Source organism: Polypterus senegalus, chromosome 16 (genome assembly GCF_016835505.1).
Source record: "Polypterus senegalus isolate Bchr_013 chromosome 16, ASM1683550v1, whole genome shotgun sequence".
NCBI lineage: Eukaryota > Metazoa > Chordata > Cladistia > Polypteriformes > Polypteridae > Polypterus > Polypterus senegalus.
In genome coordinates this window covers 55,527,008-55,540,813 of record NC_053169.1, presented here as the reverse complement: position 1 = coordinate 55,540,813, position 13,806 = coordinate 55,527,008, and the positions used below count along the sequence as shown (strand labels likewise).

Below are 13,806 nucleotides of genomic sequence, written 5' to 3'. Positions count from 1 at the left end.
ATTTTAGATTTTAGATTTAATTATAACTTACAAAGTTGAAATTCAAAATTTAAATATTACTCCATTAAATGAAGTTATTTACGATCACTACTTAATTACATTTGAATTAGTCCTGCCCTTGCCAACGCACTCACAGATTAAAACAAAGACAGTGCGACATTTAGATTGTAATTCTGCTTCAAAATTTTTAGACACTCTGAGTAAGTCGAGTGTAATTGTGGAAAACCATTTAGATCAGTTAACATCAAATGTAAACATAGAAAACAATTTAGATCAGCTAACATCACATTATAATGTGACCTTGAGAGATGCTCTGAACAAAGTGGCTCCCCTTAAAACAAAAGTGATCAAAGCACAAAGAAACTCTCCCTGGTTTAATGAAAACACTCAAGCTCTTAAATTAGAGTGTCAAAAACAGGAGCGCAGATGGAGAACAACAAAGCTACATGTCTTTCAAATTTCATACGCAGAGAGTGATAATAAATATAAAAAAGCCCTCTTTAAAGCTCGCTCAGAATACTATGCTACAATAATAGATAGCAATAATAAAAATCCTCGGGTACTGCTTAGAACAGTGGCTAAATTAACAAATGGCAATTCAGATCTACAGTGCAAAATACCAACAAATATTAGCATTACAGACTTTATGGACTTCTTCAATGAGAAAATTAAAAATATAAGATCCCAGATCTCACCATCACAGTACAAACCAAATACTAGCTTAGCAGACCCTGTCTCACATTACATTCAGCACTTTAGTAATTTTAATCCTGTAACTGAGCAGGAATTATTAACTTTAATTTCTAAAATGAAGCCCACTACTTGTTCCCTAGCTCCAGTGCCAACAAAGCTAGTAAAAAGCGCAATGAATGTTCTTGCAGCGCCTATTCTACCTTAAAGTGTCAGTCATTAAACCTTTACTTAAAAAGTCAGACCTAGACCCACACATACTAAATAATTATAGGCCTATTTCAAATTTACCGTTTCTCTCTAAAATACTAGAAAAAGTAGTCGCCAGTCAGCTTCAGTCACACCTTACGCATTACAATTTATTTGAGATATTCCAGTCTGGTTTCTGCACTGGTCATAGTACAGAAACAGCACTAACGCCGGTTGTAAACGACATTCTGATATCCTCTGATGAAGGAAACTCCACTGTAATTATGTTGTTAGACTTAAGTGCAGCATTTGACACCATTGACCATTCTATTTTACTGCACAGGCTAGAAAACGATGTTAGGCTTACAGGCCCCGTGCTCGCTTGGTTCAGTTCTTATTTATCAAATTGATTCCAGTATGTACAGAAATGTGCTGACAGGACTCCATCATTATACACAGAAGTTCAATATGGTGTCCCGCAGGGCTCAGTACTGGGACCTTTACTGTTTTCACTTTACATGCTTCCACTGGGATCTCTCATTAGGAAACATAATGTTAATTTTCACTCGTATGCAGATGACACCCAGTTATACCTTTCATTTAAATCAAATGAAGTTTCTCCGATGTTGTCTTTAATTAGTTGTGAATTAAAGGAGTGGATGGATGAGAACTACTTGTCTTTAAATACAGATAAAACAGAGATGTTAATTGTTGGAGGGAATGACGCTGATCACAGCAATATTTTGTCATCATTTAACTCAGTTGGAATCCCAATTAATTTTACTGAATCAGCCAGCAATCTAGGAGTTATCTTTGAGTCTAGCATGTCATTTAAAGCCCATATTACAAACCTGTCCAAATCACGTTTTTTCCATCTTAAAAATGTTAGGAAATTAAGGCGCTTTCTAAATAAACAGGATTCTGAGAAATTAATTCATGCATTTATTTCTAGTAGGATTGACTACTGCAATGCGGTGTTCACTGGCTGTTCAAACTGTTCTTTATACAGCCTCCAGTTAATCCAAAATACTGCTGCAAGAATTATTACAAGAACAAGAAAATATGAACACATAACTCCAGTTCTTAAATCCTTACACTGGCTCCCAGTTAAATTTAGGGCAGATTTCAAAATCCTCCTTTTAACATATAAAGCATTAAATGGCCAAGGTGGCTTACTTGTCTGAACTTATCATGACTTACAAACCTGAGCACATTAAGATCTCAAGATGCCGGTCTGCTTATGATTCCAAGGATTAATAAAATAACAGTGGGAGGTCGAGCTTTTAGTTACAGGGCCCCTAAACTGTGGAATGGTCTTCCTGCTTCCATAAGAGATGCCCCTTCAGTCTCAGCCTTTAAATCCCGGCTGAAGACTCACTACTTCAGTTTAGCATATCCTGACTAGAGCTGCTGATTAACTGTACAGACTGCATCTCTGTTGTTAGTCATTAGCACTAAAACATAAGTAACATGATAGTTATAATTGGATACTAACCCTCACCTATTCTGTTTCTCTTCTCGGTACTCAAATGTGGGCTTGGTGCCACGCCCACCTGCCAAGTTGTTTGCCTGCCTATGGTAAAGTCATCCCTGATGGAGGATCACAGGAATCATGGGAAAGAGGGGTCCTTTCATCGGATTAGTGCTATTTCAGCTGTGGAATGGCCAAATGGGGAGGCAGCTTGATGGATGAGGTCTTCAGGACTCTAAACAAATCCAAATCATATTATGTGATATCATCTACTGTTAAATTCTACTCTGTACTTCTAAAATTTTATTTTGATACTGTATTGAGGATTTGTTCTGCTCTCTGTATTGTACTTGTGGCCACCGCCAGGCGGCGCCGGTGCCTAATTATCCCGAGCCCGGCACTTCCGCCACACCAGGAAGTGCCGGGGAAGACTTTGTGTGGCACCCGGAGAGCTGCCAGGAAGACAGCCGACACTTCCGCCACGCTGGGGCGTGGCTAAGGACAGAACACCTGGGGCTCATCCAGGAGCCTTATTTAAGGGGCCGCCTCCCTCCAGTCAGTGGTGGAAGTCGGGAGGCAGAAGGACTGAGCTGGAGAGAGAGGACGGGAGGCGGCCAGGACAAAGGCAAAGAGACTGTGGGCCCTGGACTTTGGGGAAATCAGTGCAAGAGGCACTGGGGTTCGTGAGTGCACGTAATATTGGTATATTGTAAATAAGTGTAAATAAACGGTGTGTGGGTGCAAAAATGATGTCCGTCTGTGTGTGTCCGGGCCAGCTTTCACAGTGGCGTAGTCAGCAGGATGCTCCGCCTGGTTCAAAGCGGGGACCTGTGTTATTAAATCAAAATATTCTGTGAACGGCCCGCGCGCAGCAGCGATCTCCACACACTGGCACGCTGGAGCGCCCGTGCACACCGCTGAGCTGCTGCTTCCAGAAACCGCCACCGACAGCGGAATTGCTTTCCGGTGCGGAGGAGAACCAGACATCGCCGGAGCGAAGCGGGTTCCAGTCGCGCTGTCGAGACAGACAGCCAGGCCGGCGCGTGGCAGCACAGAAGGCACACGGAGGCGGGGCCTCGGCATGACGGGATCCGGAGGTAAGTGCCCTGCCCTGCATTCATCGGCCCTCGGGTCGGTCTTACCTTCATTTCTACAGGGAGGGACAACCGGATCCGTCTGTGGCAGGAGCACGCGCGGCCACGGGCTGTCGGCAGCGCTGGCGACGCGGCAGCAAAGAAGGCTGCGGAAACGGAGCCGCTGCGTGCTCGAGGAATCGCCGCAACCACAACGCGCTAAGAGGCACGCCTCCCGACTCGAGCAGGGGAGGCAAGATGGCCGCTGGTCGGAAGTCCCGCCCGCTGACAGGCACGGGATTGGTCGGTGTGTCTTGGCGCGCCCACGCCGATGATTGGATAGAGGCGGGCCCAAGGAACGCCAGTCTCGTGCCAAACCGAGACCCGATTGGGCCAGAGGGAGTGGCCCAGAGGAGGCAGGCGCCGCGTGGAGCTGATGGACAGGTAAGCCCACCGACGCCTGTCTCTCTCCACCAGCAGCTCGGCGTGTCGGAGGAGTCCCTTCGCCCGCCAAGCCGCCTTTTGAGGAGTTGCTGCGTTGTTCTAGCCGCCAGTGCGAGCAGCTGATGGAGAAGGCGGTCGCTGCCGGGAGTGACACCGCGTGAGACGGAGGAACGGCGCGGGCGCTGGAACCGGAGGCAGGCAGAACACGGCGGGAGTGGTGAGTGTTGCCGCTCCCGAAAGCAAGTGGGGGTTCGCCAACATGGCCGGACTGTTTACAGGATGACCGGCTCCCGGTAGGCAACTTCCCAACAGCGGATGCGGCGGTGCAGACAGCTAGCGAGGCTGGGAGATCGAACACGCAAGGGCTGGTAGGATCGGGCTGCTGAGTGCCCTGGGTCCTAGCGCCCTGCGCTTCAAGCCCTGCAGCTGTCTCCTGTCGCTCTGCCTGGACGCAGAAGGGGCTGGATTTGAGCTTTGCTGTGCTCAGACCCAGACCGTCAGCGCCAAGAAAAGAAGGAGGAACCGAAGGGTGAATGCCGGTTCCTCCGATAGAGAGGGCGCGGCGCTGGGTGCGCTGGCCCGAGAAGGGCCGCCTGCTGTGCGGGCAGAGGAGATCCCCGGGCGGCTGGGCGAGCCGCCTGCGAGAGCGGTGCCGCGGACAACAGGCGGACGGGCATGGAACCGCGACGGAGGACTTCAGCAGGCAAGTCAGGGGCTGTCGGAGGGGGGCAGGAGCACTGCGGGTACGGAGACCAGCAGGGCACTCGGGCTGAGTGTCCTGGCAGTGCTTCTGGCCCTCTTTCCCTTTTTTCCACAGGCCCGAGGCCCCGACGAGTGCTGAGGATGACGCCGCCAGGGACCTGCCCTCCTGAACGGGGCCGCCCGCTGGGAGGGCTCCACGCCGAGAGGCCACAGTGTCCCAGCTGCGGGAACAGCGGGGCGAGAGCAGCGAGACCACAGGGGCGCTTGCGCCGGGCGGGGTGCCGAAGACGGATGTCCCAGGGTGCCGTGGTTGGACCCTGGGGACATAGTAGGACCTCGCTGGGGACGCTGCCCTTTCGGTTGTGCCGCTCGACCCACGCGTCCTCCTCGCAGTGGGGCACTGTGGCCCCGCCGGGCTGGAGCCCGCCGGGACGCCCAGGAAGGACGCGGAGGAGGGCTTGTGCCTCCTCCAGACCGCGAGGGGCGCCCGTCCTGGTTCTGTTGGGGCCACGGGTTGAGGGCATGGAAGCCCTTCCCTGTAGGGGCCCGTGGTCACCGCCAGGCGGAGCCCCGATGCCGGTTTATCCCGTGCGGTTGCCGGTCGGGGCTGGAGCCCGGCCGGGACGCTTGGAGGACCGGAGGAGGGCGAGTGCCTCCTCCAGACAGAGTGGGGGCATCCGTCCTGGTTAGGCAGGGGGCCTCGGGTACAGGGCTTTGAAGCCCAGCCCTGTAGGGACCCGTGGCCACCGCCAGGCGGCGCCGGTGCCTAATTATCCGGAGCCCGCACTTCCGCCACACCAGGAAGTGCCGGGGGGAAGACTTTGTGTGGCACCCGGAGAGCTGCCAGGAAGACAGCCGACACTTCCGCCACGCTGGGGCGTGGCTAAGGACAGAACACCTGGGGCTCATCCGGGAGCCTTATTTAAGGAGACGCCTCCCTCCAGTCAGTGGTGGAAGTCGGGAGGCAGAAGGACTGAGCTGGAGAGAGAGAGAGGACGGGAGGCGGCCAGGACAAAGGCAAAGAGACTGTGGGCCCTGGACTTTGGGGAAATCAGTGCAAGAGGCACTGGGGTTCGTGAGTGCACGTAATATTGGTATATTGTAAATAAGTGTAAATAAACGGTGTGTGGGTGCAAAAATGATGTCCGTCTGTGTGTGTCCGGGCCAGCTTTCACATACTGTATTGTATTGACCCCCTTCTTTTTGACACCCGCTGCACACCCAACCTACCTGGAAAGAGGTCTCTCTTTGAACTGCCTTTCCTGTCTTCCATGTTTTTCCCTACTGGGGTTTTTATGGGACTTTTTCCTTGTCTTCTTAGAGAGTCAAGGCTTGGGGGCTGTCAAGAGGCAGGGCCTGTTAAAGGCCATTGTGGCACTTCTTGAGTGATTTTGGGCTATACAAAAAATAAATTGTATTGTATTGTATGGTATATAAAATAAACATTGATTTTACTCTATGATCTAGTTCAAAAAGCTAGGCCTGAAACATTGTCTCTGAGCCAAAATGTTTAAAATTGAAATGCATGAAGGAGGCACATTAATGCGCATTAAACTGCCCTGCTTCCTAAGGTATAATCAATCATGAGCTCCTTGAAAATATTTTTAGTCATTTGGGATTTGCAAGAAAATGAGAGCTTAATCTCAAGAGACCAATTCTAGCATGTGTGTATATATATATATATATATATATATATATATATATATATATATATATATATATATATATATATATATATATATATATATATATATATATATATATATATATCTATATATATATATATCTATATATATATATATATATCTATATATATATATATATATCTATATCATATTCATATATATATATCATATATATATTCATATATCATATATATATATATATATATATATATATATATATATATATATGTATATATAATATATAATAATATATATATATATATATATATATATATATATATATATATATATATGGTATATATATATATATATATATATATATATATATATATATATATATATATATATATATATATATATATATATATATATATATATATATATATATATATATATATATATATATATATATATATATATACGGTATATATATATATAAATCTATTCGTGGAAGAGCCTTTTTTTGGTAAAACAGAAATAACTATGTTTAACGCTTAAGAGACTGGAAATAATTACACCGAAGTCCAAATAGCCTCAAGTCTCTTAGAAAGTGACACAAAAAATCACAGGCAGTCAAGTAAATGAGGGGCATTTTCTGTGAGTCTAAATGGGTTTGAGAATTGCAACGATGCTGCAGACGGCCATAAATGGATGTCTGCCTCTGAACACAGAGAGAGAGACGACCCCTGAAAGAACCCAAGATGCCAACTTGAAAAGCTGGAAAAAATGTTTCCTGGAAATGTCAAGTACAGAAAAATACCTTTTTGTAATGAGATAATTTTCTGTTTGTATGCTAGCTATTTTTTCTTTACACTTTCATTTTTTTCAGTATTATTTTTTTTAGTTTTATTTATTAACAGCTTTAAAAAGGATGTGCTGGCCTGCTGAGTTTGAGTCTCCTGCGCTCAGGCCTTCTACCAGCTATCACCCAATAGGCTCCAATGGGATTAGTATTTCCTCTATCAGCCCTTTTCATTTCCTACCTTTTTCAGTTTAAAATTTCCTTTATTTGTTTATAGTGTCCACCCCCATGACCCTGTATTTAGGATATGACGAGTTAGATAATGGATGGATGGATGTATACACCATCTGTTGGAATGGAAATGCATTGCATCTCATTAGTCAATTTGACAAATGCCTTGGAATGGGAATGAGAACCTCAAGTGACACCATAGTCCTTGTGGACTGCGCTTCTGCTCAGCTGAACTCATTTTAATTAGGGGACGCTTCTGCACTTCAATCCAAATACCTGATCATTAATCAACGATTTCTCATGGACTGGGCCTAGGGTTGTGAAACATTCCATTTTTTAAAACTGACACATTGTGTTCCATAACAGAATGCTATTTGTTCTGTATTTCATACAAAGCCAAAAATCCAAGGGCCCCCTAACCCTGACATCGATGGCGGAAGTACTACAAGGGGAATGGCATGTTGTTTGCAGATTCCCGCGTTGGTGTGTGTTACATATTTTAATTTGTCCTTTCTTGGTTATGAACTAATAATTTTCTGGTTTAAATACTTATTTTTGTTCAGATCTTTTGACCTGATGACTGGCCACTGTCTTGTCTGCTTTCAACTTTTGCCTGTTTTCTCAACCTATCCTTTTTCGTGAACTCTTTTACTGCCTCGTTGTGAGTCAGTACAGTGAGAGAACAGTTTAATTAAGACTTTTATAGGGCATACATGTTGCTTTTCCTTTTGCTCCAACAAAAGACTGCTTCCTGGTTTGTTTCCATTTCTTTTTCTTTTCTTATTTTTTCAAAATTCCTAAAACCAGCACTGAAATTTTAATGTCTCGTTTGTATCCTGCTAAGTAGTCTGGTAACTCCTCGAGTGTCATGATCTGGAATCACAGACATGGCAGAAGGGGTGTGTAAGGCCTCAGAAAAAGCCAAGCCCAAGGCCTTTACTGACTTGCCCAGAAAGGGCCTTATTCAGAGTTAGCTAGCCCCAATTGCAACCTGCAGGTTGCAGCATACATACATAGGCCTAAAATGGGAAGACTGACCTAAAAGACTCAAGAAATATCAAAAATACCATGCAAGGGAGATCAACCATCAAACTCTGGCTTGTAAAGATAACTCTTGCCAAAAATGATTATAAATGGAAAAATTACAGAATACAAAATATATCAAAAACTCTCAAAAAGAGCACAAAGGAGTTACCTAAAAGGTAATTCATAGCAGACAAGTCCTTATACAAAATCCAGTAGCAAAATCCACAGAATTAAACAAAATAAATCCAAAAACCAGAGAATTCAGAACAAAGGTAATACTTACAATTGGTCAAGCCAGGGTTCCTCCCTTTGCTCAAGTGGTAAACTGCTTCTTTGTTACTTTTTCTTTATTATTTTTTTCTTCCATTTCACTCTATTTGTCTAATTATGTACTGTTAATTTTATTATATTTAGTTTCTATGTGATTCAAGTATATTCTTATGTTATCCAATTCTTTAATGCTCATTGCATTTTGTGGATGAGTCCCGACAAGCTGAGCCACCCATCCATCACAGTTAAGGCAACGCCCCCAACTCTAGAAAAGGCAGGAGGGGAACTGAAGTCCAGTGTGGTTCATTTGAACAAGCCAGGGACTGATGGTGATCCTCTCCCTTGTGGGTCATTTTGCTTGCGTTTTGGGACATTACAGAATACGTTTCTGAACGTTGAGAGTGAAGAGTGTTTTTGGGTTTGAAACAAGTGATTCAAATGAAAGCTAGGCGTACCACCTCTGAGCAGGCTGGTGGGATTTTGGCCTGCTTCCCTTCTTTTTTCTGAAGGCCACACACCACCTTAGCAACTTCTGAGATGAAATCGCAACACCAACAACTGCTACAGCTCAATGCACCACTGCTGAGATCCTCTTTCCTCACTCAGTAGATAGAGGAAGGTCTCCACAGCAGTGATGGCGTTAGTTTTGTGTACATCTCCTTCTGGTACCTGAGCCCCGGATTGCCTGAGTCCAGTAATTACGCCCACATCTTTTACGTTATTCTGAGTGAGTTTATTTTCGGTTTTAGCTTTGTAAGTGTCCTTTTCTTTGGCATTTGATGTGTTTCCTCTTTGTCACCAGATTTGAGGGATCTTTTTTTCTCAATTAGTAGACTTTTTAGCTCCTCAGTAATACAGGGGTAGTGTTTTTGAAAGCAACACACTGCCTTTGAGGGTTCCACATTGATGACCCTAATTTCAATATGGTGTGTGATGCAGTGACTTAACCCCTCAATTTCTTCCCCAGGTCACTCCTAGTCTGTCCTTTTGGAATCAGTCATTCAGAGCCATTTGAGCCTTCATTTTCTCACTATCTTCTGGTCACAAATTAAAATTTTTGCGGTTCCTCCAGTCAGACATCACCACTGTTTGCTTGTATTCACTGTACTTGTGTAGTTTTCTCTCTCACGTTCTGAAGGTGTATATTTTGTGTTACCCGATCCTTGTAAACTGTCCTACTATGAATCAATATGGAATTATGACTTATGTACTCTGTAATGGGCCGGTGCCCTTACAAGGTTTGGTTCCAGCCTTGTATATACTGCTGCCACAATGGACTCTGGACATCTGTAACTCTTTTTTAGAGTAAGAAGGTTCTGGAAATTCTACTTAAAAACATGCTATGTAGTGGTGGAGTGGTGGCTCTGAGGCTAGGGATCTGCATGGCAAATCAGAAGATTGCCGGTTTGAGTCCCGTAAATGGCAGACGTGACTCTACTCCATTGGGTCCTTGAGCAAGGCCCTTGACCTGCCATTGCTCTGTCATGGGTATGACGTTAAACTGCATCCAGCCCTGCAAGCAAGTCCTCCAACTTACAGGGAAAACTTGGGGATTGGTGACAGGATTGTTCCAGTGTGGTGCAGAGGTGTCACCCGCTGCACTAAGGTCCCAATCCAGGTGGTTCGTCTTGTGGTGGATGTAGCAACGCGTTATCAGCGCATGCTCCCAACCTATTATGTAAAATTAAATATGACTTATATAAAACATGGGTGTGTGAATGAGCCCTATTGCTCTGTCCGAAGTTGGCTCATGTTGTGTGCCCATTGCTCTAAGTACAGGCTCTAGTCCTCCATGGGCCTTAATTGGGTTAAGAGATCCAGTGGGAACTGCCAGTTACAATGAGAATTTTTCACTTTTGTTGACAGTGAACTCCTTTCCACTTCTTCCAACTCGGCCTCAGCAGGATACCAGGATGGACCAACACTGGGCATCACCGAGTGCCCATTTCAGCGACGCATTATACCAGTGCGAAGACTGAGACCTAGGCGGACTAGGCCTGAAATTTATCAGGTGGGTATAACAAAATGTGCCTTCCTTACTTGAGGAGTCCTTCTGGGCTAGTGTCAACCTTTGTCTGCTGAAGGCCTGCAAGTCTGATAAAATATGATAGCTTTTGTAGGGGTGTAAAAATTCATCAAATTGGTTTAGAATTTGGAATTCCTTTCACAAACATGATGACCGCTTCCATTGTTTTCCTGCCTGTGTGAAATGGGAGGGGATTTCCTATTTCATCACCTGGTCTGTGGTACACCTGGGCGGCTGCTTCTGCATGGAGAAACCTGAAAGGAACTACAGTAGGACCTAAAGAGAGAAAGAGAGGGGTGATTTGATAAAAAAGGCCCAAAAATTCCCAGAATTGGTCAATAGTGTTGGAGTGATGATGGCCCTGTCTGTCTTGATAGATGATGGATGTGCCCTGTTAAGGACTCAGTGGGATATGGAGCAGCGGCGGATGTGGCTGAACAAACCGATTCTTGAGTGGCCATCCTTGGCACCTCTGTTGCACTTTGAAGGCTGATGGATGCAGTTGGATGGTCACTGCTCAAGCTTTCCTCCTCTTGTCTTTTGTCCAACACCAGCTGGGTTCTGTTCTCCTTGACCATGGTGATACCTAAATGAACAGCCTGTCGCCAGGCACAGCCATTTATAGCAGTCACGTTCCAAGTGTCCACACTGATGTCAGTAGTCTTCAGGTCTCGTTTGCAAGTGTTACTATATCTCTGTGGTTTTGGTCCTTTAGAAAGCTCTCTATAAGCTAGATGTGTTTTGGAATGCCACCGCAGTGTAGAGTGTAGTTATCGTATGTGCCTCTAGGTATCATATGACCACAAGACTGGTTAATCAGTCTGCAAGGTGGCATCATGCTGAGTTGATTGAGTGCATACTTCTGGCATTTATTCTACAATTTGTGGCTGGGTGCAGAAATGGCAGGTCTCCAGAGAGCAAAAAGAAAGTTTGGGGCACCAACTGGGTCCTCCCTTTTTATTATCCGTGAACAGTGAAAAGAAACAAACAAAAGAGGCATCGCTGTCTACTGTGCATCCCGTATGCAGGAATTCAAGTAAAGAAGGTTTCTCGAAGGTTGCAGCTGTTTCTAGCGGAGCTCTGTCCTGCAAGTTGCTCTGGCCAGTAAATGACGCTTCCTTCTGGGATACCTGGTGTTTTATGGTAGCTTCACCAGAAAGGGCGGGGTCAAATGCCTTTATTGGACGGCTCCTCGCCGCTGTGGGGTAAAGAGGAGATGAACAGGTTATTTACAGCACCCCCTCTCGTCTCGGCGGGTTACTGCCTACTTCGACTCAGAATGTGAGGAGGTCCTCTGATGACACGCATGCGTGACAAATTGCACGGGTTACTTACTGCCGATTTCTGTTTTTTTTTTCTCCAAGTCATCATGGCAGATTTTTAAGAGACAATCATGAACACATTTTTTAAAATCGATAGAGATTTAGTTCCCTGAGGACAGATTATTAATCAGTGACATTAAATCAAACTGTTGAGGCGTCTGTGGGAAACCATCAAGTAAAAACATCCGTAAAGGTTGTGCCCCCAAAACTGGATTTTGCACTTTGGAAACACACCTGTAAACACTGCCTTGTCCGTCAAGGAGTTTTTGACCAAAAACAGTTACCATAAATTTTAACAATTCTGGGAATCGCTGATCCACCTCATTCAAATTTTATTGAGTCTAGTCTGAACCCAGACCTAAGTCAAAGAAATGCAGAGGTTTATGTAACCTCAAGAAAAGGACATTTTACATTTTTCAGTCTTTTCTGTATTTTTAGAATTTGTTAATTCTGTTTTAACATAACAAACTGTCAGCTGAAAACTGTACACAGATGAAGGTTTGTCTTCCATCCATCCATTATTTAACCCGCTATATCCTAACACAGGGTCATGGGGGTCTACTGGAGCCAATCCCAGCCAACACAGGGCCGGAAATATATCCCGGGCAGAGTGTCAGCCCAGCGCAGAGGTTTGTCCTTTCATTGTTAGCGGGAAATTATATGAAGTGCAAAACAAAAAAATGTGCTTCAGAAGAGAAGGCACTACGGCCATAGGCATGTAAAAGATTATTCTAGGCGCTAATTGCTTGGTATGGTGACTCCCATTCCTCCATAGCATCCTTAAATTCTCCATTTTTCAGACCTTTACCTCCTACACCTTTTTGAACCATGATGGACATGTTGTACTGCACCCATTGCTGGCCAGATTGTGAACGACCGATCCCGAGTGAGGAAGCAAAAAGAAAAAAAAAAAAAAGAAAATCATCCGGAAACACGGACAACCAACACTAATACAGAACCCTGTGTTGTCTTGGGGAAAAAAAGCATCTTTTTAAGCAGAGGATGTGACAAGTGGTCCATGGCATTAGGAAAATTTAAAGTAAACAATCATGCCGAGTGCGTGCAGGTTCGGAAGGTGCATGAACGCGCTTCAGTCCATGGATGATTGGGGAGTCTGGCTGATCGTGCATATACAGTACATGTGAATGTGAGCGTCAGTCAGGTGCCTCAGTACTACCTCGGAGGGAGCGGCGCGTTCATACCTACACCCGATTGGGCAGGCGATATACAAGAGTAGCTTGCATGGCAACAGTGGAGAGACAGATAAAAATAAAAAGTAAAGATGGAGAGAAAGGTAGAGACGTAGTAGGACTGGGAGATGCCAGAGTACGGAGACAGACAGCTAGAAGGAGAGCCCCTTAGGCTGACACATCACAGCAGGTGCCATCTGAGTGGAACATGACTTTGTACACAAGGCCTGCTCCTCATCAGCATATAGACATTAATGTGACTGCAATATTATAAAATTATTAATAATGAAATTATATGGGCCATAAGTTTAAATTCTGTATGTCTGTGTGTTTCATGTCAGGAATGTAATGACTCACATACAACAATGTTTAATGTCAGTAAATGTAAAGTATTACACATGGTAGTTAAAACTGTAAGGTCTGAATACACAATGGGAGGTCTGAAAATCAAAAGTCCACCTTATGTGAAGGATTTAGGAGTTGTAGTGAACTCAGCACTATCTACTGGCAAACAGTGTTCAGAAGCCATTAAGAAGGCTATCAGAATGTCAGGTTATATAGCGCCTTGATTTGTACAGTACAAGTCTAAAGAGGTTCTGTTCAAGCTTTATAACACACTGGTGAGGCCTCATCTGGAGTCATGTGTTCAGTTTTGGTCTCCAGGCTACAAAAAGGACATAGCAGCGCTAGAAAAGGTCCAGAGAAGAGCGACTAGACTGATTCCAGGGCTATAGGGGATGAGTTG

At 44.8% G+C, this 13,806-nt stretch overlaps 1 protein-coding gene across 3 annotated transcripts in view; it reads left to right on the top strand.

Moving 5' to 3' along the window:
• pcnx2 (pecanex 2) overlaps positions 1–13,806 on the top strand; it is a 274,360-nt gene that overhangs the window by 77,009 nt on the left and 183,545 nt on the right. For all 3 annotated transcript variants that reach the window (XM_039738452.1, XM_039738451.1, XM_039738453.1), the window contains one exon: positions 10,390–10,534. In XM_039738452.1, coding sequence (XP_039594386.1) covers positions 10,390–10,534 — 145 coding nt within the window. The remainder of the gene's footprint in view (positions 1–10,389; positions 10,535–13,806) is intronic.